General features: G+C 46.3%; 8 protein-coding genes across 8 annotated transcripts; 5 read left to right on the top strand and 3 right to left on the bottom strand.

Moving 5' to 3' along the window:
- Positions 1-1,812: 1,812 nt before the first annotated feature.
- CTAM01_03059 (Rtr1/RPAP2 family protein) lies at positions 1,813-2,712 on the top strand (the record flags this gene model as incomplete). Its single annotated transcript, XM_060519097.1, has 1 exon — positions 1,813-2,712. The coding sequence occupies one exon, from the start codon at positions 1,813-1,815 to the stop codon at positions 2,710-2,712; it is 900 nt and encodes a 299-aa protein (XP_060386096.1).
- Positions 2,713-3,169: 457 nt separating this feature from the next.
- Positions 3,170-3,815, bottom strand: CTAM01_03058 (40S ribosomal protein S17; the record flags this gene model as incomplete). The annotated part of the gene is made up of 3 exons (XM_060519096.1): positions 3,170-3,265; positions 3,331-3,531; positions 3,669-3,815. The coding sequence occupies 3 exons, from the start codon at positions 3,813-3,815 to the stop codon at positions 3,170-3,172; spliced, it is 444 nt and encodes a 147-aa protein (XP_060386095.1).
- Positions 3,816-4,525: 710 nt separating this feature from the next.
- Positions 4,526-5,899, bottom strand: CTAM01_03057 (uncharacterized protein; the record flags this gene model as incomplete). Its single annotated transcript, XM_060519095.1, has 1 exon — positions 4,526-5,899. The coding sequence occupies one exon, from the start codon at positions 5,897-5,899 to the stop codon at positions 4,526-4,528; it is 1,374 nt and encodes a 457-aa protein (XP_060386094.1).
- Positions 5,900-6,492: 593 nt separating this feature from the next.
- Positions 6,493-7,879, top strand: CTAM01_03056 (queuine tRNA-ribosyltransferase; the record flags this gene model as incomplete). Its single annotated transcript, XM_060519094.1, has 3 exons — positions 6,493-6,573; positions 6,652-6,902; positions 6,964-7,879. 3 exons carry the CDS (start codon positions 6,493-6,495, stop codon positions 7,877-7,879), a joined length of 1,248 nt encoding a protein of 415 aa, XP_060386093.1.
- Positions 7,880-8,834: 955 nt separating this feature from the next.
- Positions 8,835-9,800, bottom strand: CTAM01_03055 (uncharacterized protein; the record flags this gene model as incomplete). The annotated part of the gene is made up of 2 exons (XM_060519093.1): positions 8,835-9,263; positions 9,345-9,800. 2 exons carry the CDS (start codon positions 9,798-9,800, stop codon positions 8,835-8,837), a joined length of 885 nt encoding a protein of 294 aa, XP_060386092.1.
- An 845-nt stretch (positions 9,801-10,645) lies between these two features.
- CTAM01_03054 (uncharacterized protein) lies at positions 10,646-11,107 on the top strand (the record flags this gene model as incomplete). The annotated part of the gene is made up of 1 exon (XM_060519092.1): positions 10,646-11,107. The coding sequence occupies one exon, from the start codon at positions 10,646-10,648 to the stop codon at positions 11,105-11,107; it is 462 nt and encodes a 153-aa protein (XP_060386091.1).
- Positions 11,108-11,926: 819 nt separating this feature from the next.
- On the top strand, positions 11,927-15,549 carry CTAM01_03053 (histone deacetylase; the record flags this gene model as incomplete). The annotated part of the gene is made up of 3 exons (XM_060519091.1): positions 11,927-13,943; positions 14,019-14,368; positions 14,422-15,549. The coding sequence occupies 3 exons, from the start codon at positions 11,927-11,929 to the stop codon at positions 15,547-15,549; spliced, it is 3,495 nt and encodes a 1,164-aa protein (XP_060386090.1).
- An 882-nt stretch (positions 15,550-16,431) lies between these two features.
- On the top strand, positions 16,432-17,563 carry CTAM01_03052 (histidinol phosphate phosphatase HisJ family protein; the record flags this gene model as incomplete). Its single annotated transcript, XM_060519090.1, has 3 exons — positions 16,432-16,593; positions 16,680-17,225; positions 17,339-17,563. The coding sequence occupies 3 exons, from the start codon at positions 16,432-16,434 to the stop codon at positions 17,561-17,563; spliced, it is 933 nt and encodes a 310-aa protein (XP_060386089.1).
- Between the last annotated feature and the right edge of the window lie 6,847 nt (positions 17,564-24,410).

The raw sequence follows: 24,410 nt of genomic DNA, 5'->3' as shown, positions 1-24,410 counted from the left end.
AGGAAGGGACGGACGGGGGTGGAGGGATCTACAAGTTGGCGTGTCGACGTCAGCGCATGAACTTGTAACTCTCTTAGTTCAATGTGTCGGGGCAATTGGGGGCCCTGCCTGGGAAGTCTGCACTATGCAAACACAAGAGTCATGTATGCAGCCCCAGACACCCCGTTGACAAATGCATTCTCTTTTCCTGTTCAGGTGGCTCTTTGTCCATCTTTACCTTGGTGTGTCGTACCTAAGGTGAGCTAAGTTTTGGGGGTTGTATGTGGTGCATATTGGGTACTCTGGAGCCGCAATGCGCTATGCGGGTGAGATGGGCTCTTCGGGTAGGATGCGTCTGCCTAGACACACTGCAACCCTGGATTTGAGTACACTGTATGAATATCATGGTTGGTATTCATTTTCTGCTCTACGTGGATGGCCACTGTGTTCTGATCTGTTTTGTCGCTGTTGAACTGGACTGTCTTTGCTTCACAAATTCATTTTCAGTATCAAATAGCAGGCGATGCGATGGGGTGCTAAGGGCAGGGGTTCACCATAACGGTCATCCAAAGAACGGGCAGAGAAGTCTATCGCATGTCATTTGTCGCCTGCGTCTGCATTCTGCGCTTCGGCCGGACTTTTCATAGAATTCTATAAGAGTTGGAAGTCCATCACCGTTAGCTGCAACACTTCACAATGCTACACCCCAGGCTATGCCCTTGTGGAGGTCGGAATACCTTAGCAATATCAATACTCAACAGCAGCGAACGGGAACAACGGCAGGACCAATATAGATCAGGCGCATGTGGTTCGGCCAGCTGGTGCCTCGCGCAAATTGTGGTTGGCCAGAGAGGGTTCCGTAGAGAAGCAGATCAATGTAAAGGAACAGCTAGGTTAGGCACCTAACCTTCATGGCAACTGCAGTGTGAGGTCAAGTTGAGGTAAGCCAGCAAAGCGAGTTCCAGGCATTGGACGGTCCCACGACATGGTGCAACGGAACAATAGTAGTGCATTACGAGATGACCTGAAGGAGCTTGAGCAGGTCACTCGACCGTGGCGCAGGGCAAGCCCGGTGTTAACACGAGGCCAAACAGTCAAACCAAGTCCAGTTCCAGTCCAGTGTTGGAGGTGTGAGAGCGGACGGAAGATGCGCTACGTTTCTTCAGCCGCTTTAGCCAATCGAAATCCTCCCCAGAAGTCCAGTCGAGGGGTCGAGAGGGCCGCGGACATGGGGGAGCAGCTGGGAATGGAGGGGGGGAACTTGGAAGCGGAGGGACGGAGTTACGGCCGCTCAAGCCACCCGAGCACCCCGAGCCACACTCTCGCCAGCAAAGCGCCTGGTCAACCCGTCACACCAATGTGCCTGAGTGTAAAAGTCTTGGCGGCTGTTGACTGTTCCCCCTAAATCGTGGCGGCAGCCGGGTGGTGGCAGGAGGTACGTACTACGGCCCTGGTGCTTTGCTTCAGCTTGCGTGCTTCCATGCCTAACAGCGGATTCTCGATTGGGAGTGCTCTTGGTGCGAAGGGTGGGGTGTATATTCCCGACAGTAACACTTGCGGGATCGAACATTCTCCAATTGCTTAACAATTTTCACTTGTTCACGTCTTCAATCTACACTCACCACCACGCATCGTATCTTAATTCCAGCCTGTCTCACACGCGTAGCCACGACAACATTTTCCCTTCCGCGCACCGTATAGTCATTTTTCAAAGGCTCTACCACCTTCCATCGCCGAGCTCGAAGCTCCTACAGGGAAACATAAGACGACGCGCCGCACACAAGCTAGACGAACCCCTCCCACAACCACCTCACGTACATAACAACATCCACCATGGCTACCGATGCCCGGCCACTGAAGGGCATCCTCAAAAAGGCAGCAGCCGGAGCCACCGCCTCCGGCAGCGGCGCCGCCAACGCTGTCCTCAATCCCCGAAAACAAGACCCCCGCGAAATCGCCCTCCAGCACGCCCGCATCATTCAGCAGCGCAAGGACCTAGAGCTCCAGATCCTCGAGAGCCTGGCCGAGCTCTCCGAGTACCCCACCGAGCGCGGCAGCAGAACCTTCTCCGCCGCCAACCCTTCCCCACGCGACGTCGCCGACTTCAAGGCCGGCATCCGCCTCTTCCAGCCCTCCGACTACGACGACCTCATCGAGGAGCGCAACGTCAACGGCTTGTGCGGGTACACCCTCTGCGCGCAGCCGAAGCCGATGGCCTCCAAAGGTGGCGAGTGGAGGCTCGTCAACTTTGGCAAGGCAGACTTTGATATCGTCAATCGCAAGGAGTCGGAGAAGTGGTGCTCCAAGGACTGCCAGCGCAGGGCCATGTATATCAAGGTGCAGCTGAACGAATCGGCTGCGTGGGAGCGGGCGGGGTTGCCGGATATTGAGATTGAGCTGTATGGAGAGGAGAAGGCGAGGCAGGAGGACCCTGCATCACAGGCTTCGCGCGACCTCGCAAGTTTGAAGCTGGAGGAGGGCAGGAGGGCGGCCGACGAGTCCGCCACATTGGCCTTGGAGAGAGGAGAGACACGGGAGACGGGACAGCCTGGTAATACTTTCACTCTTGCCATCAGGGAGAGGGAGGTCAAGCCACCAACAGAGCATGGCGTGTTTGGAGATCCAGACGACTCCCATTTCTTTGTTGAGGGACACAGACCGGGAGCTGGCAAGGCGCAGGCCATTGCTGAGGCTTCCCAATTTGAGGCACAACGTGACCAAGAAATGTCATGATGTAATTCTACGGGCGGGAGGATACCAGAGATGATTGAAGCGTGGGAGGAGCTCATTTAGGCGTCGCAATGATCGGTCGCTCTATATAGATAGATTTGATACCCAAAGGCACACCGATTCGAAAGTTTAATCACTATATGCACAGCAGGCCTAGTTTCATAAACTAGCTGCATTTCAACGGGAGGCTCAGTTGAGCTACAAGGTCAGAGGGACAGCATCACGGTACGCAAGAGAGGGATAGAAGATTGGCAGTCAAGCGTCATCTCCGGAATTACCCTAGAGAATCGGCGACACCTTGAGTGGGAAAACAGAACTTTTCTTTGTGGAAGTTCCTAGTGTGAACTCACTACCGTCCGTAAGACGCCTGTAGCAATGTGTATCATCATATGCCGTTTGCCGTAAAAGTCCGTTAAAAACCACCCAATTTTCCTTATCCACAATCGACCACGACTGAAATTTAGTCGCGGCGAGGGGGGCGGCCACCGAAGCGGCCTCCGCGCTCCTGGACCTGGGTCTGGCCGACGGGAGTGACGTTGACGGGGATAGCGTCGAACTGCAGGGCGCGATAGTCAGTATTGGGGGACATCATTTCGAATCAAAGTAGAGGTTGAGACGTACGCCGAGGTGCTTGAGAAGGTCCTTGGTCTCGACATCGACCTCGAGCTGGCCGCTCTCGGTGTTCTGGGTGAAGTCGAGGGCGGAGACCTCGGGGACGAACTGATCTTTGCGCTCACGCTCCTCCTCCTGAAGCTTGAAGGAGATACCGCGGACGGGACCACGCTGGATGCGCTTCATCAAGTGGGTGGTGTAGCCAGCAATCTGTAATTTCACTCCAGTCAGCAATTTTGCCCTCTCAACCTTTCCGTATCCCCAACACCGATGTTTGGAAGCGGTCTCACGGGGACCTTCGTTCGTCAAACTCGTATGTTGCGTCTGGGTGGCTATCTTTTGCTGACCTTGTTGCGGAGGCGCTTGGAGGCGATGATGGCGATCTCATCGCAGATGCGCTTGTTGGTCTCGAAGTCCAGGGTGAGTCTGGGGTAGTACCGCTCAATGATGACCTTGGCGGACTTCTTGACGGTCTTGGTGCGAACGCGACCCATTTTGGCGGTACTGACTCAACGGAAGGGGGGTATTTGGCTGGGTGGAGGGAGTTGGTCGGTTAGTGAGGCTGGTCGGTCGAGATGTTCACGATAAGTTTCGCTGGGCAGATGCAATTTTGATATCTTTACACGAAATTTAGGGCCGTGGTGTGGGGAGCGGGAGTTTCGGTGCACAGGCCATGGGGGCATGCATATGTAATCACACGTGATCTTGTGGATGGCTGGGACGAGGCAGGAATCGGTGCCCCACTCGGATCCGGATTGGGTTCATTCCTTGGTACGGAGCCGATATAACACGAGGCTCTCGTCTTACTGCTGGGTCCTTCCAAGGATGCACAATTGCGTCGAATTGGAAGAGTTGCGCTCCCATTCTCGGAAAAGCATAATTTGGCAGTTGAAGATATTCTCTGGCCTCTATTCCCGCCGACGGCCAGGTACAAGTAGGTATTGCAACAAGCTGAAGTACCTTATCTTGGCTAGATCAGTAGTACGATTGCTCCTTAACGATCATAGACTGTCAAGAAAGTGTCGAAATTTGCGTTGTATTCTTCTTATTTTACAATACCATACATAGTACACTCGGCACACATGCGAACGCCATACAAAAATGGTTTCTTCATAGTGTGACTCAACTCCATGCTCTACTATCCTAGGCTCATTCGCCCCTAGCCTTATGACTAGAAGCGCTTCCAACGCTATCTTCACCACCCTCAAGAGTCAAGACCGTAGCTCTTCGAGCTGCCCACCGCGCTGGTTCCCGGTCTTTGGTTGTTGGTGTGCACATTTCGGATGAATCTGCGGGCCGGTGCGGGTGCTTCTACCTCGGTCTTGTCGTTGTAGATCTTGGCCTTTCCAACCAACTCCTTCAGAATGAGCTGGGCCTCTTCATTAGCCTCGCCAACGGTGATTTGGACACAACCGTCTGAGTCAATGCGAGCCGACGTAGGCGAAACGTAGGCCTTGGCGCCTCCCTTGATATCAGGGTCGAAAGTGACAACACCAGCCACCTTGTTGTTGCGTCCAACGAAAGCTCTGTGGTTGAAAGCTGTATCGCCCTGGGGAACATCCGTGATGAAACCGCCGACGCCCAGCTTGGCGCTGTTGGCTCCTGATCTCGGGGCGACGATACGAGCCAGGACGGGGGTATGTTGCGCCTGGGGGCCGTATACTGGGTGGTTCTCGGCGAAGTTGGATGTGCGGAGGTATGAGATACCGCCAGAGGGGTGAGAAGCGGGCGGGCCATGCTCAGCGTACAAGCTAGGGCGCTTGGTCTTTTCCGTCGACTTGCTGAAGTCGGTCAACGAGCTGGGCGGGTTCAGGGGAGCAAGGTCCAAGAATTCGCCGACAAGTGAGTACAAGGTGATGCGGTCGTTGCGCAACTTGCGAATGTACTCTGTGAGTTGCTCTTCCGTTACGTCGCCTGCACGAAGAGCTGCGGGAGCATTCTCTCCAGCCTCCAGGGATTTCTGACGCTGCTTGCTCGTTTCATCGGATGCAATACGCTTCCGCAGGAAGTTGCGGAATGATGCTCGCTTGTTGCGGACAGCCTTGCGCAGGTATGCGTTGAATTCGCCCTCAGTGAGGCCAGCCAACCAGGGGCCCTGGAACTTCCACCTCTTCTCCTCGTTTTCGCCGTTACGCTTGACAGTAGTGAAGTCACCATCGTCTTCGAATACAGATTTCGCTCCAATGTGGATACCACCGAGACGCGACCGGTTGGTGCCAGGTAGTGTGACGGGCAGGTTGAGCTCGTGGAACTTCTGAAGAGACAAGGTGTGGTCCGCGGCGGAGGTGTAATCGGTGACGTTTTCGAAGCAGTCAATGTCCTTGATGCGGACAACCGGGGTCGATGACTTGGTCGTGGATCGAAGAGGCAGGGAGCGCTTGAAGCCCCAGTCACCAAGGGCCCTCGAGGATTCGGTAGTGGTGATGGATTGGTGCGTGGGATAAGGCGCGGTCGCCGTCGGGGATGCGTATCGAGCGATGGCAGCTGCTTGACCTCCGGGTTGAGGGAGCGGCTTGGGCACAGAGAACATCCGAGATGATCTCAGCAGCGCCCCTCCGGGCGACATTCGGGCAGACATGGCGGCTGGCGAAGCTCTCTACTGAGCTTGGTCGTCGTCAGTCGTATGTATCGCGGAACGGGTGACGGGCGTGCATCGTTGCGTGAGAAATTTCAATTGGAGTGCGGAAGAAGCCGGCGTACCTGATTGGGTGAGAGCTACCCCTGTCGTTTCTCCTGCTTCTCTCCACTGTCACCCGAAATGTCCATGTATGGTGCACAATCTAAACCAATTAAGGGATAAGAGACACTGGGCCTCCAGTCTCAGAGGCTTCGAGTGGTAGAGACAGCGAGGGAACTTTGCGAAGTTGAATATTCCGACAATTTGCAAATTTCGAACTAGATAAAAGCCTTCGAACAGTATTTTCAGGTCTTAGCGAGGCACACAGAAGCTACCTCGGTATTTTAAGGCTTAAGGTCAGGTACATAGGATGGGGTTTGAAATTTAGAGGGACATTCGGCAGGAAGGACACTCAACGGCCCCACCAACGCCGATGGGAAAGCGCATCGTCTAGCGGTTCGAATTTGGAGAATTGCATTTTGCCAACCCGCACTCAGCCCTTTCCCCCTTCCTGCCACATCGCAGCCAGCAGCCTGTGGACTGCGCGATCGCTCATGTGGATAGCGAAAAGGATGGCGTCAACCAATGTCGGGTCCTCGCCCGCTCTCACCTTCGAGCTCGTCGCTCGCTGTTCAGTAAGCATCCCCCACCTCCGTACTTTGACTCACAATCTTCATGTGATTCCTAGTTCGCATGTTAACGGTTTAGGCCAGACAACGAGAGCCCGCGCATCCATCCTGACGCTTCCTCACGGCCAGGTTCAGCTTCCGATATTCATGCCTGTCGCGACACAAGCTTCGCTCAAAGGCTTGACTCCCGAGCAGCTTGAAGAGACGGGCTGCCGCCTGTGCCTGAACAACACCTACCATCTCGGCCTGAAGCCCGGTCAAGACGTACTGGACAAGATCGGCGGCGCGCACAAGCTCCAAGGATGGAAACACAATCTTTTGACGGATAGTGGAGGGTACATATACCTTCTTGACTGGATTGCGAAGGTCTTCACCAGTTACTGACTAAGTCTATAGCTTCCAAATGGTCAGTCTCCTCAAGCTGGCGAAAATCACTGAGGAGGGTGTGCGCTTCCTCAGCCCCCACGATGGTTCGCCCATGCTTTTGACTCCAGAGCACTCCATGTCTCTGCAGAATTCGATTGGAAGCGACATCATGATGCAGCTCGACGACGTACTTGTCACGACATCACCCGACGCAGCCCGTATGCGCGAGGCCATGGAGCGAAGTGTAAGATGGTTGGATCGGTGCATCGCAGCGCACAAGAACCCCAAGACCCAGAACCTCTTCTGCATCATCCAAGGCGGTCTCGATCTCGAAATGCGACGGGAGTGCACACGGGAGATGTTGGCGCGCGATACCCCAGGCATCGCCATTGGTGGTCTGAGTGGTGGCGAGGCTAAGACGGATTACTGCCGTGTTGTCGAGACGTGTACCGAGCTGCTGCCGGATCTCAAACCTCGATATGTCATGGGTATCGGATACCCCGAGGATTTGGTTGTGAGCGTCGCCCTGGGAGCGGATATGTTCGACTGTGTCTGGCCGACGCGGACAGCCCGATTTGGCAACGCAATCACGAAGCACGGCGTACTGAACATTCGCAACTGGCGATATGAGAACGACTACGGCCCTATTGAGGAAGGATGTGGCTGTATCTGTTGCCGGAAGGGCGAGGGTGGTCTAGGTGTGACTAGGGCCTTCATCAACCATAATGCGGGCAAGGAAACGGTCGCTGCTCACCTGCTGAGCATACACAACGTCTGGTATCAGCTGAACCTCATGAAAGATATCCGGCAAGCTGTTATCGAAGACAGGTACCCTGCCCTTATTAGGCAGTTCTTCGGCGATCTTTACGACTATGACAAGTCAAAGTATCCAGAGTGGGCTGTTGAGTCTCTGAAGAGAGTAGGAGTCGATTTAATAAACGAGTAAACTCACGGCTGTCGTCAAGACTATTTCACGTTGAAGATGATTGAGACACTGGTGAAATTGTTTACTGATCACTGATACCGACTAAGCCTCCGAGATCAGTGTTTGCCCATGCTATTGAGCTGTAAGTCTTTTCTTGATTGGGCCCCTCACATTGAGAGTCAATAAGGCAAAACGGCGTGTCCGAAACCATGCAGTTGAAAACGCCCATCGCTGATAATGATTCTTTGGCATTGACTATAAGTTCAACCTACACCTACTTTGCCAAATATCCGGTCGAGCTTACTGGCTGGACTTCCCCTCCGCCCAGAGCTTCTTTTACGGCATTGGCCCTCCTCTTCTGCTCCTATATCTGGACGCCAAGACCTTTCTCCGCGTTGAGAGTCAGTAAGGCGAAACAGCGTGTCCAAAGTCAGAACGCCCATCGTTGATAATCGTTTCTCGACGCTGACTGTGACTCCAAACATGGCTAGTTTACCAAGTGTCAGGTCGAGCTTGCTCGCTGGACTGGCACTGACTCGGCTCTTCTGCTCCTACATCTAGACGCCAAGACTCTCTTCTCCTAGCGGCTGCCGTATCGTTGCCCAAAGTGATTTTCGGCCCTAACCCAGGGTTGTCGTGCTTCGCAGTTCCCACAATCATTCGGTTGCGAACTTCAGCTTCGAAGGCCAGTCGGTCCTTGATGTTCATCGGGGGGGGGGGGGGGGGGGTGTCTTGGAGTCTGTCGTGGATTCGGCTCAGACCGTCTGCGACTTTGGTAATCTAGGTGGTGTTCGGTCGGTGTAGGTACTCCACATCGTGCTCTGTGAGGACTTCAATCTACTTGGCGAGTTTGCCATGAACTTCCCCATTGTGTCCGAGCAAACGGAGTGAGCTCTGGCTCCATTCGAGATCCTCCTTAAGAGTGTCATCTTGTCGAGCAGACTGGCACCCTTCCGCTTGATTAAACCTCTTTAGCTTACGTTGAGGCTTCCGTGCGTTGGCCAATAGTGGCATCTCTTCTTCGCAGACGAGGTGTATTCTGGGACGAATGCCTAGAAGACGCTACGGTGCCTTGACTAACGGTGGCATTTTGTCTGAGCAGACTGGGCGGTTCGAAGCTTCCTTGGCCGAGAGTGGCATCTTGTCTCGGTAGACTGGGTGGTGCGAATCTCTCCTGGCCAACAGTGGCATCTTGTCTTCGCAGAAGAGGTGGGCCCTCACCTTCGTGTCGCCGAAGACGCTCGCATCGAACCACCGTCACTACCACGGTGTAAGTAGATATCCTAGGTGGCAGTCGCTCGCGGGTATACGAGACGATGGCGTCAAAGACGCAGCCCATGAGCACCTTCAGGCGGCCAGCTTCTACACAGGCCTCGACCTGCCGCTCACTGAGAGCCAGCGTATCCTAGTGCGAAGGTAAATCAGCATCACTTCACTAACTACGAGTAAAAGGGGGTTGAAACCAAGAATGTGGTGAAGTACGTACATGTACGGGCTGGTGGGTCAGCCTGTCAAGGTCCTCAAACCCAAGGATGAGGCGCCGGAATCTCCCCACAATCTCGAGAGTCTCCTCGAGATTGAAGGTATGCGTGCTGTCGTTGGGTTCAGAATCCATCTCCAGGAGGGCCGGTCGAAGTGCGCGGGTGATTCGCGTCATCGCTTCATCAAAGCCCGTCCTTGTGCCGTCTTGCTCCCGAAGAATGTTCTCATATATATCCCCAAGCATGCAGTCTAGCACAGCCATGGTATAGGGCCGCAAAATCTGCTCTACTTCGTCCACAGTGGAGGTCAAGACCCCGAGTTCCTCTGGCGTCCTGAGACCGTCGTTTCTCTTGAACTCTTGGACCCTTGCCGCTAGCAACTTGGAGCGGTCTGCGAGCTGAAGCACATGGTCGAGTGGGAGAATTTCCCCGACCGGTATGTCCTGTATTGATTGATACATTCTGTGTGTTGTACGTTCTTTCATTGTATTTCGGGTCCGAAGTCTCTCACGTCTTGAGAAGGTTTCGTCTCTTGGTAGTCGTCTTTATCTCTGTATGGAGGGGCTATCGTACTGAAGAAAAGAAATATGATACCAATCTATAGTGCTTTTCGTAAACGATTCGAAAGGCGGGCTCATTCAGTCATGCGGTTTCCCTCTATTATAGAAACCTCATTCACGCAACGGAGACACCCTTCCCAGGTGGCCTTAAACCCTAATATGCTATAGGAGTGAATCACTCGGCGTCCAGAATTTGTGGCAGCTGCATTGAAAAGGGTGGGAAACAAGCATTTGTGGCCTGACCGAGCTGTCTCCTTTCTCCTCTTCCTGTGGCCACCAACTGCTGCTGCCACAACATTTTGCGGCTCGGTGGCTGAAGCAGGTAGCATGGTACGTGGCGGTCAACGCGGAAGAAGCCTAAGAGGTGGCAGAAATATCAACGTCAAGGGCCGCGAGCAGGTGACTGAATATATAATCAGGCACGAAGAAACGCCTCTGAGTCGTTCATCTGATAAAGGGGCAAGCGAGGCAGAGTCTACAGAGTGGATTGAAATGAGCAAACATTAGCACAATAATTGAGTTTGCATAGAGGGGATACGCCGGTAATACTGACGATCAAACCAAACAGATGTCTTCGCGTCCCTTGCCCTGTCATCTCGGTTCCGACCAACTGGATCCTCATATGTGGCTCCGATAATGTACTCCGTAGAAACGGGCAATCCAATCGTTGATGAACCTCCGTCCGACGGTGTCAGGGTTGGGTATTACGGTATATTATTTGTCGCCGTTATGGTGCCTGCTCACAAATGACCCCTCCGTACGTCCCAGACACGCAGAAAGACCCTCCAGGTTGGTGGACGCCTGTTTCCGCTGATCAATCTATGGTTACGGAAGGTGGTACCCACCTTACCTTGGCTGTGGTCATGGAACGAGGCGCACCACCTCCGTATTCTACCCAGGTACCTCGCCTGGCAGAAAGAAGGCGGTACTGGCGTTCTGCTCCTTCCTTCTCATCGAAAGAGGCAGGCGTACCTTCCACACGTGCCATGAGAAGCCTTGATATACCCCCTCAAACCCATTCCTGTCACCAGCCAGCAGGCGCCCGTCTAGGTCGACGGGTCAGGTCAAACTGGCTGGGTGGTGGAGTGGTTTATGGTCAACAATTAAAATCGCCAACCAGCCTACTCGACGACAGGCTTAGCGCATACGAGTATCACGAGTTCGAGTCCCGGTATAAGCACCTAAAAATCGAAAATTTCCCAGCATGAGCACCAAGAGATGTAGCCCCCAGTTCAGCACCGGGGGGGTGAACTCTTTTGTCAGTCTGAATGACTTTTTGGTGCTTATATTGCCAGTCCCAAGGTAGGCTCGAAATGACTGATACCACCTTTCCTTTGGGTGGCTTATCTTTTGGCCCCTTCTAATGCCATGTTCTGGTCAAAACCCATACCATATACCTCTCTGTAGTGATGACATGACTGATTTTCGGGTCTTCTCGGCAGATGGTCGTGTATTTTATTATAATAAAGGTGCTCAGAAAAGCATCGGGTATGTCGAATTGTGTTGATGCATTTGAAAGCCCGTTGAAGAATATTAAGCTCCTGGAGAAAAAGGCGTTGGTTAGATGTAAGTGGACGTTTGACTGTGGACGTTGCATTGCACGAGGGAGTGACGATTGTGCCCCCACATGGTATTGTCTGAACCCCACTTGAATCGGTAGCGCCTGCGCTTCTCTCAGCCCAAGCGGGATCAGGCGAAATGCCCCGCGCATCCCCTATTTGTTGATCCCCACGTGATCGCAATTATGCACCTTATGACGCGTGTTGTGTACACAGAACAGACGCGACGGACAAGTGACAACTGTGACGATGTGCTGGCGGGCGGTCAACTAATACGTAAAGTCCCCTACCCACCACCTCCCCTGCAGCCAGCTGCAAGTTGTCAGAAGCAGCTACACACCGCACTTATCCAAAACTTCACTTTCGGGACATTTTCTTTTGCTACCGGTTTCTCACTTTATTGTTTTCCCCAACCTTTTCTCTCATCCGAGATACCACGCAAGATTTCATGGGTCTTGCGCCTCTGCCATGGCCTCTCCATTCGAAAGAGCGCCATCGCGGCGCCCATCACTGCTGAATACATCCTCTCATGATGGGGACAAGGAGCTGGCGCATTCGCTCAAGCAGCTCTCCCTTTCGACATCATCCGCCAGCAACTCACCCCGGGCTTCGAGCGCTCTGTCTCCCATGAGACCGGCCGTAAATCGAACATCTCCGGCACCGAGTCCACGAGCCCCGTCTCGAAGTCCCTCCTTTGCGAGAGAGCTCTCCCGCTCCCGATCTTCGACGCCGACGCTGCAGCGATCTTCAACGCCAACACTTCAGCGCAAGGCCTCCACCAGTTCCTTGCACTCTGTGAGTGGCTCTTCGAGCCGAACCCCTAGCCGAGCGCCTTCGAGGCGAACTAGCATGGTGCATGCCTCTTCTCCTGTCGCCAAATCCCCTTTGCGCCCGAGCCCCCCTGAGTATATCAAGCCTGCGCCCACAGCGAATACGGTCGCCCGCGATTACTTCAAGACCGAATTGGAGGTTCACCACTCGCCAACTTCGACTCGAGCAACGGAAACCCTCGTCATTCTCCACGATGCCTGCTACGGCCACCGTTTCTCTCGACCCAAGACGTCCAAGGGCGCTCTCAGCACTATCGTTGAGCGGCCTGAGAGAATCAAGGCCGGCGTGTTGGGGGTTGCCATGGCCTACGTGCGGCTCGGGGAACGGCACTGCGATGGCGCATATGCGCTCCATCCAAGTCTGGATCCCTCTACCATCCCGACGATTCCGTTTCGCATCTACAAGACCGAACGGAGACTGCCCCTGACATCGGCAGCTGTCACCAACGTCCACGGCACCAAGTGGATGGAGGAGCTCAAGATGATGTGCGAAGGAGCAGAGATAAAGTTGGCGACTGGTGGGAAGGAGCTTCAGAGGCCAGAATTAAACAGAGGTTCAGACGGACCGCCTGCGAAATTCCACGAGGGTGACCTCTATCTTTGCTCCGAATCGCTGGAGGCTTTTGAGGGCGCGCTGGGTGCCGTTTGCGAGGCCGTAGACCGCGTTTTCACATCAGGTCCTCGACGAGCCTTTGTCGCTGTACGCCCACCGGGACATCATTGCTCAGCTTCTTTCCCGTCAGGATTTTGCTGGGTTAATAACGTCCATGTCGGTATTATGCATGGCATTCTGAACCATGGCCTTACCCATGCGGCTATCATCGATTTCGATCTTCACCACGGAGATGGCTCCCAAGCCATCACTTGGGCGCATAACTCACGGGGAGTGAATGCGGCCAAGAACACGGCAGCGTGGAAGAAGGCGTCCATCGGCTACTTTAGTCTTCACGACATCAACTCGTACCCCTGTGAGTGGGGTGATGAGGAGAAGGTCAAGAATGCTAGTCTGTGTATTGACAATGCCCACGGCCAAAACATCTACAACGTCCACCTGGAATCATACGGTTCAGAGAAGGAGTTCTGGGAGCTATACGAGACCAGGTACTCAGTAATCCTGGAGAAGACGCGCAAGTATCTGAAAAACCAAGCGGCTCGCCTTCGTGCTTTGAATCTGCCTCCCAAGGCGGCAATCTTCTTCTCGGCCGGATTCGATGCCAGTGAGTGGGAGACCAAGGGTATGCAACGTCATAACGTGAACGTTCCTACCGAGTTTTACGCTCGTATTGCTCAAGATGTTGTGAAGCTTGCCGCAGAGGAAGGATTGGGAGTTGACGGGCGCGTAATCAGCGTGCTCGAGGGCGGCTACAGCGACAGAGCTCTTTACTCTGGTATTTTCAGCCATCTGAGCGGACTCTCAGGAAATCAGACCCCGGAAGAGCCCACTCGGGGTCGCTCTTCACTCGGCGACGAAATGGCAGGGCAGATCGCTGCAGCCATCACTGGCGAGCCATCTCTACATCCTTACAAACCGTCATGGTGGTCGAGCTCCGAACTCGACGAGCTAGAAGTTGCGATGGGCAACAGACCAGCCAGTCCCAAGATGATACGGCACTCAACTCCGCCGACATACTCAACTCCCACACAGGCGTCGATTGGTAAGTCCATAGATCCGGCAAGGATGAGACGAATGGCGTCCGGCTTGTCGAATGGAATGCCATATTCGCGACCAGCAACACCACCTCCCCCCGATGTGCCATGGACCATAGCAGCCCATGAGCTGAGCAGGCTACTCATTCCGTCGGATCGCCAAGTCGATAGCTGCAAACCTGAAGACCTAAATGCGGAGGCTACAAGGGCTCGGAGAGACCGGCAGTCAATTCTGAACCCTGATCTTGTGCCGCCGGCACCTGCTCCCGCGCCCGCTCCGAAGCCAGCAAGCAGGCCTACCTCGCGAATGTCTCTGAGAGAGCGGAAGCCAGCGAAGCCTGGCTTATACGTTGATGCAGACGAAGATGATGACAAGCAGTCCAAGAATCGGCGAAGAACGGTCGCGGGCCCTGCTGCGCTGTCATCTGAGAAGGTTTGTCACTCCTCGTAGTATCGCAAATAGACTCAAACTGACGACGACACTAGGCAACGGCCCGAGGCATACCCTCTGACACAAATGGAGCAGCTAAGCGACCTGGTCGACGCCTTAGTGGTGTGTCTACTGTGGCTTCGAATGCTCCTAACACAGAGTTCGAGAGCAACGGAGTTTCAGCTCAGCGTCCCGACACTTCTATGAGTGTGCGACCAGACACTGCGATGAGTGTCAGAACTCAGAGTGCTACGTCTTTGAATGTTAAGAAGACAAGAGCTCCAGCAGTCAAGAAGGAAGCCCCCAAAACCACCAGAATTGTGAAGAAGCCTGCCGCAATGGCGAAACCCTCTCCTCCTCAGCAGGCTGGACCATCTCAGCCGCCTCAAGGAAAGCCGAGCCCAGCTGCTGCATCGGAGGACGATATGGACAAGTTGACTGCCGGTATGAAGAAGGTCAAGATCAACTTGATCACGAAAACACAGAAAGAAGAGCGTGCCAAGGCAGCACAAGCAGCTCAAGCCGCTCAAGCCAAAGCTGCCACACCCCCCACAGCCGAGGAAGCAAAGACGGATTTCCCGTTTGAAGCACAGACGGCTTACTCGCCGGTGGCACCTCCGATCGTCACACCTCCGCAAGACGAGGCTTTCGCTACACCGCCAACGCAGCCTCCGGTTTTTGAAGCCCCGTCACCGCCCGCCGTTCCAGAAGGCCGGCCTGAAGTCTCAACTCCAGTGACGGAGCAAATGCCTCTCGTCGCCACCCCTGATCCTCGTTCAGTAGAGCTCCCCGCCAGCTCACCCGCCGCGATGTCGCCAACCGTAGCAACACCCTCATCGGATGTTTTCATCAACTACCAACCGGAGGGTCCTCCACCTGTGTCCTTAACGCCGTCAGAACCCCTGAAGTGGATGCCGCCCAACACCAACACGCCCGTCAAAGCCTCGCCGTCTAAGCCATCGCCAGTCAAGCTGTCTTCAGCCAAACCGTCCCCCATGAAGAAGTCTCCGGTAAAGATGATGCGTGCCGATCTTCCAGTCTTCACCTCCACATCTGCGATCCCCTTTGCGCCGCCGGGAATGAGCGCCCCGTCTGAGGTCGAGCAAGAGCCGGCAATTAAGGCCGATCCGGAGGAGCCGGCAAAGTCGGTTTGGGATATCCCGGAAACTCCGCAGAGGCAATAGTGCGCTGTGTCACAGACCGAGAGGTTTGGGGTGGAAGCACTGACACAGATTTGGGCCGTCGCAGTCTTTGAAAAGTCATTTGTTTATTTTGTCTCCTTTGCCCAACGCTTTTCTCCAAGTATAGAACTTTGTTTTCTGCGAATCGGGCTTTTTGAGCCGTGTACTTGGAGTTCGCCGTCTTGATACCCTCTCGTCCGAGTTATTCTTTTTCTTCTTGATCCTCTGATTCCTCTATAAATACTATAACTCTCTTTTCTTGTACTGGTCATGTACTTCGATACTGCCATTGAAGCCATTGGAGACGTTGTCAACGTAGAGCCATGATTGGCCGAAATGCCTATAAATGTGACATGGAACCAAGATCCCATGTAACCTCGTGGACGTCCGCGGACGCGGCCAAAAGCCTTGGCATGCAGAGACTTGATTTACAAAGTAGCGGGATTATGCGCGTCAACGTGGACGGATCAACGTCAGCGATTTGCTGCGGCTACCCGTCGGGCCCCGAAATTTTTCTTTGGTGGGGAACCCATTACAGCGCATGTTTAACGCATCCCAGACTTAGTTGGCCGATTGACCAGGTTCTTATCTCGAGGTAATCGGAGATACTCGAGTCCTGTTACACATATTCGGGCGGGATATCGCATCTCATCTTCAGACATTTTGTAGATTCTGTATCTCACCGCTCACTCAATTTGTGAAGCGTGGCCCAGCTTAGTTGGAATTTTCTCTTACTGTCTCTCAAACTACGTCACCAGCCAGCCCTTTGCGAACTTAGCCAGCAACGGGGACCTGACTCATCTCGAGTTCGTCTCATCTCATCTCATCTTATTTCCTCTCACTTAGACCAACCCAATACACATACGCACAACTCATCGACTCACCATGGCGTTCACGATGCACTCCCACTCGGGGCAATTCTGCCCCGGCCACGCAAAGGACCAGCTCGAGGCCATCATCCAGCATGCCATCAGCATCGGTTACAAGACCATGGGTCTGACGGAACACATGCCCCGTCTAGAGATTGGAGACCTCTACCCTGAAGAGGTAAGAACACACTTCAGTCTCATCACACACGCCCCGAACATAGCTCTCATGAGAAACTTAATAATCCTGACCAAAATCTTCACCAGCTCGAAGAAGGAGACCCCCAAACAGCCCTCTCCATCCTCGCCCCCCGCCACGAAGCCTACCTCGCCGAAGCCCAGCGCCTGCGCGAAAAGTACGCCCCGCAGATCGACCTCCTCATCGGCTTCGAGGGGGAGTGGTACCGCCCGGCCTACGGGCCGTTCATCAAGGCCCTCGCGTCCCACCCGGCGGTGGACTACTTCATCGGGTCGCTGCACCACGTCAACGCCATTCCCATCGACTACAGCCGGGACATGTACGTCGAGGCGATGAAGTCGGCCGGCGCCGACGAGGAGAGCATGTACGCGCGGTACTACGACCAGCAGCACGAGATGCTGACGGCGCTAGAGCCGCGCGTGGTGGGCCACTTTGACCTCGTGAGGCTCATGAGCGAGGATCCGGGGAGGGACGTGAGGCAGTGGAAGGGGGTGTGGGAGAAGATTGTGAGGAATCTGGAGGTCGTCAAGGGGTATGGGGGCTTGTTGGAGTGTAATAGCAGTGCGTTGAGGAAGGGTCTTGATGAGCCTTATCCGTGCCGACCTATTGCAGAGGTTAGTTCTTTGCCCCCTTCTCCCCTCCTGTGTTCTTGGTCCTTTCTCCAAAGCTCAAAAGACATCTTGGCTGGTGTAGCCATTGATCTCTTGCGACTAACTCCGTATCACAGACATGGTTGGCGATGGGCGGCCGCTTCACATTCTCAGACGATAGCCACGGCATCGCACAGGTCGCGACGAATTACAAACGCAACGTGAAGTACCTCGAGAGCCTGGGCGTGAAGGAGGTCTTCACGTTTGAGCGGGGGCCGGTGGAGGGGGTCAATGGGGATGCTAAGGCCGTGTTGCGGGAAAAGGGCGTTGGGTTGGCGGCGTTTCGGGAGAACTTCAACTAGAGGAGATGAGGCGCAATAGAGTTGTAGACGAAGAAGAAGCAAGAGAAAAGAAAAGAGCTGGTGTAGAGGGTAGACGTAGAGGTGTGAGATAGATGAACGTCTGGCAAAAGGCCAAGAATATTCGGTTCCGTTCTGTTGGTCATGGTGTAATTATTTTGGCACCAACTGTCTCCCTGCGATCGATGTTCAAAGTCATTGAGCCATTGCTCATCAACATCCTTCCGGTGTATTAAATACAGAAAGACATGAAACGCGTCAACTGAGGCGCCGGCGATAATCCATACTATGAAGAATTGAGTCCCAGAACTAGAACACAACTGGGTTCCACCTCATAACATAACACTCAACATCCTTCTTCAATAATTACATGACGTTGTCAGAAGAGATCGTGTTGTAACTAGAGCGTCCTGACCATTGTCTCCATCACAAACCCTAATTTCTCCCACAAAACCCCAAAAACCTAGTTCCTGTGCAACATCACCAAAACACCACCACAACCAAAACAAACCTCACAATAGCTTCACAGAAGGCGCAAAAAGAGTGACCCCCACCCGATTTGAACGGATAACCTATAACGCTACTACGCGTTAGCATGGGTACGTTACTAACAACAATCGCACGTACCACCTACAGTTCAGTAACGCAATAGCAGGTAGGTATATCCCTTGGTTCGGTAAGAAAAAACCATAGTATCTAAAATCGGTTTATTAGTAGTCTTAGTAGTATTAGGGGAAATAGTAATTTTAAGATTTAGATACCTAGGGATATTTTTATTTTCTCCTAACCTTTTTAGGGGGGGGAAATTAAATAGAAAGAATTAGCTATATTTTTCTATAAAAAAAAAAAAAAAAAAAAAACTTAAATTATTCTAATACGATATTAAATAGAGATATTTAGTATTATTAACTAGGTAATATAAAATATAGTAATATATCTCTTCCTTAGTCCTAGTCTAGTATAAATAAACTATAATATATTTTTTTTTCTTCTTTTTCTTATTACTTCCCTCTTCCTAAAAAAAATAACTTCGAACCTAGCTAGGTCTATACTTCTTATATATATAAGATTAAGGTAATATACTTTATATTATTACGGTACTATTAAGTTATTCTTTCTATATTAAAATAGATATATTAATTATTAAGATCTATAAATAGCGTAGTAGAACTAAATAACCTAGATATAAACTTACTTTACCTAGTACTCTTAAATAATTTATAAATATTTTCGGATAGAAATACTTACTCCCGTTACTTAGTACTAAGGACGTACTTTAAAAACTTAATACCTATTTTACTTATTAATCTTAGTACTAAGAATTATCCTTTAATAAATACTATACTATACCGCTGAGTACTAAATAACGATCTAGCCTTAGCTAATCCTCTACGTCTTATTACTTACTTATTATTAGGCCCCTAAAAAAACTTTATTAATAGCTTTATTTACTAAACCGAGAGGAAAACCTTTAAAAAAAAAAACTAGTTAATAATAAGCGTTCTAACTAATAACCTAGTTCTTAAACCCCGCGGGGTACCGCTATTAACTAGTATTAGGATTATAAATTTAATACTAATAGGGAGTTATAATTATTATTATATATAATCGGCTATTTTATATTTATATTCTAAGTACTAGTACGTTTATTTTATATATAATTTCCGTTCTATAAGTCCTTAATTTTAAATAAGCATCTCTTTATATTTACTTTATACCCTCCCCCGCCTCTCTCTTTAATAATAAATAATAAAATTATATAATCTAGTATAATAAAAATAATAAATTAATTTATAATAAACGAGTATAAAAAGAGGGAGGGTTATAATAAGTATAATAAGTAAGTAAATAAGTATTTAATTTCCCTCTTTAGCCTCTTTATTATTATTATTATCCTTATTATTATCTTCCTCGTTATTCTATTTATCCCCCTACTAATAGTTACTATTTTCGTTACTATTTTTAATTAGCTCAGTAATAAAACGGGAAGCCCTAGACTACTTTTTAATAAGCTAGTTAGGGGAGAAAGAGCTAGTAAGCTATTACTTATTACTATATAAATTTACTACGGTTCTTTATAAATCCTTAAATAAAGTTTAGACCTAGCTCTTTTTTTACTTAGTAGCACTAATATCTAACTTAAGTATAAACTTACTAAGCTTAGCCTATTTACTAATAGTTTTAATATCCTTACTAAGCAAAACGAATAAAATTACGTACGATTCTTCTTTAAAAATTAGTAATACACCCTAAAGAGGGTACTATTCTTAATCCTTAGTAAAGAGCTTAGGTAGTACTTTAATATATAAGTACTCAAAAAAGACTTCGGTATTTACTTTAGTAGTTTTAATACGTATTATTAAGGTTTTTTTTTTTTTAGAAGTATCTAGCTATTACTAGAACTAGTCCTAAATAAGGCTAATAAAGTCCTTATTCTAAACTAACTCTAAAACGACTTTATTATCCTCGGCCTAAGTAACGTTACTATTAAATAACGTACGTTAAAAGGAATTATTTAAATTGATTTACAAGGGCCGTTTAGCCTTAGGGAGGCTATTTTATAATTACTCCGTTAATAAGTATTTATATTATTATATAATAAAAAACGGGAATAGTAAAAGGGAGGGGGGGGGAGAGAAAGAAATAGGTACTATACCTTATAAATCTAATAAGCTCCTTAAGGCGGGCTATCCAGAGCATAAGGTACTCTTAGTTATTAATAATAACCTTTAATTTAGTATTAACTAGCTAAGGATACTCGAGTTTTATCTAGCTAATATCTTACTCTTCGGTATTAATCTAAGCCTAAGCCTCGATATTAATAAAAGAATCGGTACCCTTAAAAAAAGAAGTTAGTTAGTTAGTATATATAGGTTTTTAAATAATAAGTTAGTACTTAGTACTTACCTACTCAGTACCGTTATCTTTTTTATTAACCGTTATAGCTTAAGTAGTATCCTCTAATATAGTTATATTATTAATAAGCTTAGGCTCGGGCTTAAAAAAACTAAGTATTAATAAGAGACTTTCCTTATTCGTAATAATATATTTAGGGAATAATATCTTACTTTAGGCACTAAACGTTTCTGAGCCGCGGTAGGCTACTTCTTTTTATTATTACTACGCCTATTTTTATTATTAATTATAATAAGAAAAGAACCTATTAATTATATATAAGGACGAGGGTATAGTTAAAAATTAGTATATACTATAAGCGTATTATATAAATAAAAAAGAATATTAGAGGTACTAAGGAGTTAGGGGAATACGTACTATTTAAATATATTAGAGAATAGCTAAGGTTACTTAACTACGCTAAGTAATAAGAGTTTTTAAAAGTTTAAAAATTACTAATAATATCTTAATAAACTAAAGTAAACATTAACTAAGGGGGCGTAATAATACTTTCTACTTCTTTTTAAAATAAAGTTTTAAAAATCCTAATTTATTATTACTACAAATACGCACTACCTCTAATTAGTTATTATAGGTTACTATTATAAACTACCTTAATTTTCTAAACTACTAAATAAGGTAATTCGTAATAAGCTTTAGAGTTAATAAGATCCTAAAAAGGATCTAGTCTAAAGTTTAAATAATAACCTTAATATATCAAAAGCCTTTTTTATAAGCTTACAAACTTTACTATTAAAACCTATTTTACTACGTTTTCTACCTATTTATAAAACTTAAGTAAAAGAAAAACTTACGTAAAAATACTTTATTACTCGTTATAGGCTATAGAAATTAGGCACTAAATAAATTAAACAGATAATTATATTTTTAAAATAAAATATAATAAGTAGCTTAGCTCCCTACTTTTATATTTTTAACCGCTCGATACTACTAAAAAAATAATAAAAAGCGAGCTATAAATTACTACCTAACTAATAGCTTAAATATAAGATAAATAGTAGTACCCTTTTCTCTTCTTTTAGGATATCGTAATACTAATATTCTAAACTACTACTAGCAATCGCTTATAAATATATATAAATAATTTTTATATTAAGCACATTTAAGTTATTTTAACAAAAAAAGCTTTTTATAAATAAACCCGCTAACCCTACTTAAAGTACTATCGTATTTTTAGTTTAGGATATTTACTTTATATTATATCTTTTAAATTAGTATTATTACCTTTTTATAAAGTTATTACGAGCCCGGTTAATAATAAATAAATAATAGTTATAGAAAAAGGGTATAGCTTAAGTCGCTTTTAAGGCTTATAAGCTATAGGTATCTAAAGATCTTCTTAGCTTCTTATCCTTTACTACTTTATTAGTTTCTAAAATCTCTTACTTATATCTATATCTTTTCTCCTTTTAACTTACTTTAAGAATAATTTATACTTCTTCTCCCCTAAACCCCCCTTTTCTCCTTATCCCTCTTTTTTATATAACCCCTTAACTTTTTATACTCTTATATACCTAATTATATATACTAATAAACTCTAAGTTCTTCTAGATAAACTATAACTTACTAAGGATCTTTAGTAACTACCTAGCTTTACTAAACTTCTCAATCTAGCTAACTTTTTTATAAATTAATTTTTACCCTTTTTTATAGGCCCTTTTTACCTAATTTTCTTAACTTATCTAACTATTTTAAGGATTAATCGCTCTAACTTCGTAGCTTTAAATAACTTCTAAAGTATTTATAACATAAATAAGACTCTATTATTTACCCTATCTTTTACTATATATAATCTCCTCTATACTTTACGTCCTCGCTTAGTTACTTACTTAATAGTATATTATCTATTTAAAAATACCATAAGTACTCTATTTAAACTAAGTAAGTTCCCTTAAGTAAGGATTATTAACTAATTAATATTTTTTTAGTAATACTAAGTTTACCTAGTCCTCGTAGGCCCTAAGACCCTTCTTTCTTAATTTTAATAAAATAATAAGTCTTAAATATAACCCAACTTCTAAGTACTATACTATTAAATATTTATCTTCTCTTTATCTTCCTTAGTATCCTTAATAAGCTTTTACGAAGTTTTTTATTATCCTTTACCTCTAACTTATTTTTTAAATCTTATTTCTTTAAACTATATACTTTTAAATTATATTTAATAAGTATAACTAATAACTTAGGACGTTATTAATAAAGAGGTAAAACTAAGTTAACTTAGCTTAACCGTCTATATAATACTAATTCTATTATTAATAATACGAACGAGTTTTTTTAGTTAATATAGGATATAAAAGAATCCGATATTACTATAATTAGCTTTTATTATATAAACGTTATAACTTAAAAATAATAAAACCGAATCCTTAAGGACTATTACTTTTTTATTTACCTTTTTAAAGAAATTATAAATAATATTATAAAAAAAGAGTTAAATAAGATCTACTTCTTATCCCCTACTAAGGGTAAGTAACTTAAGAACTTTAATAGCTTATAACTTTTACTCTACCTATATATCTACTTCGTTATTAAAAATAAAATTTTTTAATTTAATACCTATATAATTATTTTATATATAATACTTATTTAATATTATAAAACCTTTTAATTTTAAGTTTTTTAAAAATATAATAAACAAGGAATTAAGCTACTTATAAATCAATACGTTTTTAATAAAATAACGGAGCTTTTACATAAATTAGTAATTAAAAAAAAGCTTATTTAATTTAATTCTAAACTAGATAAGAAAATTAGTATTAGTTTAAATAATATTTATTAGCTTATTAATATAAATATTAAAGAGATAGTAAGTATTAAACTTTCGGAATAATACTATTTTACCCTCTATTTTATAAGAACTTATACCCTACGTTTAGGAGCCTTAGGCCCTTTAATTAATAATAAAGTCTAAACTAGTAAAGTTATAGAGGATCTGCCCTATTTAGTATAAAAAGACTATAATTTTTAATATAGTTTAAAAAAGAGTATATAAACTCTTTATCTAACAATTCGTAATTTTAAAATTAATAAAAAAAAGGACGCTAAAAGTACGGTTTAGAATAAAACTATATATTTCTACCTTAATTCCCCGTAATAATAATCTAATTTAATACTTTTAGTTCTATATTATTTACTTATTATTAACCTTCGACGCAGCGTTTTTAAAAACTTATTAATAATTAATAATCTATTTAATTCTAAGCTAAACCGAATTTTTATTAAGGACGAATTCCGTAATAAGCCTATACTTTTTATAAAAAAATAGTATAATTTAGGACTTAGGGATAACTACACTCCCTTACTAACTAACTCTCTAACTAAATAAATTTTACTCCGTAATAAATAAATAAAATAGCCTAGCTAGGTAATATTTTATAATATTCGTTACCTTAATATAGTAGTATATATTAAAGCTCTTAGTATAAATAATACGTATATTTTTATATTATATAAGCCGGATTTACGTACCCTTAAGCGCTTTTATATTAACTATATATTAATTATAGACATATTAACTATTACTCTTAATAAAAAGGTTAGTAATAATAAGGCTAATAAGTTTATATAGCTCGAAATAATTTCGGGGGTTATACTTAATAAGCTCCCTATTAAAAAAATTATTAAAACGTATAATCCTAAACTTAATATTCTTTTCTAATAATATATCCGTATTAATAAAAACTATATAATACTAAGCTAAAAAGAGAAGAAAAATTATAATCGGGTACTTTATTATAAAGCGTTCCTTATCCTATATAGAGAGATTATTTTATTTTATTATAAAAAGTAGATAATAGCCAAATAAGCTATATAAAAAGAGGAGCTTTTAAATAAAATAATACTATTTAATAAGAAACTTATCGAGGCTTATACTAAAAAAGATAGTAATAATAATAGTAAAGACGTTACTAATTTAGGTAGCGTTAATTTT

This window comes from Colletotrichum tamarilloi, assembly GCF_030869305.1.
Source record: "Colletotrichum tamarilloi strain Tom-12 chromosome Unknown Scaffold_7.1, whole genome shotgun sequence".
Classification (NCBI taxonomy): Eukaryota; Fungi; Ascomycota; class Sordariomycetes; order Glomerellales; family Glomerellaceae; genus Colletotrichum; species Colletotrichum tamarilloi.
Note: the sequence above shows the minus strand (reverse complement) of the source record. Positions and strands in the feature narration are given on the sequence as shown.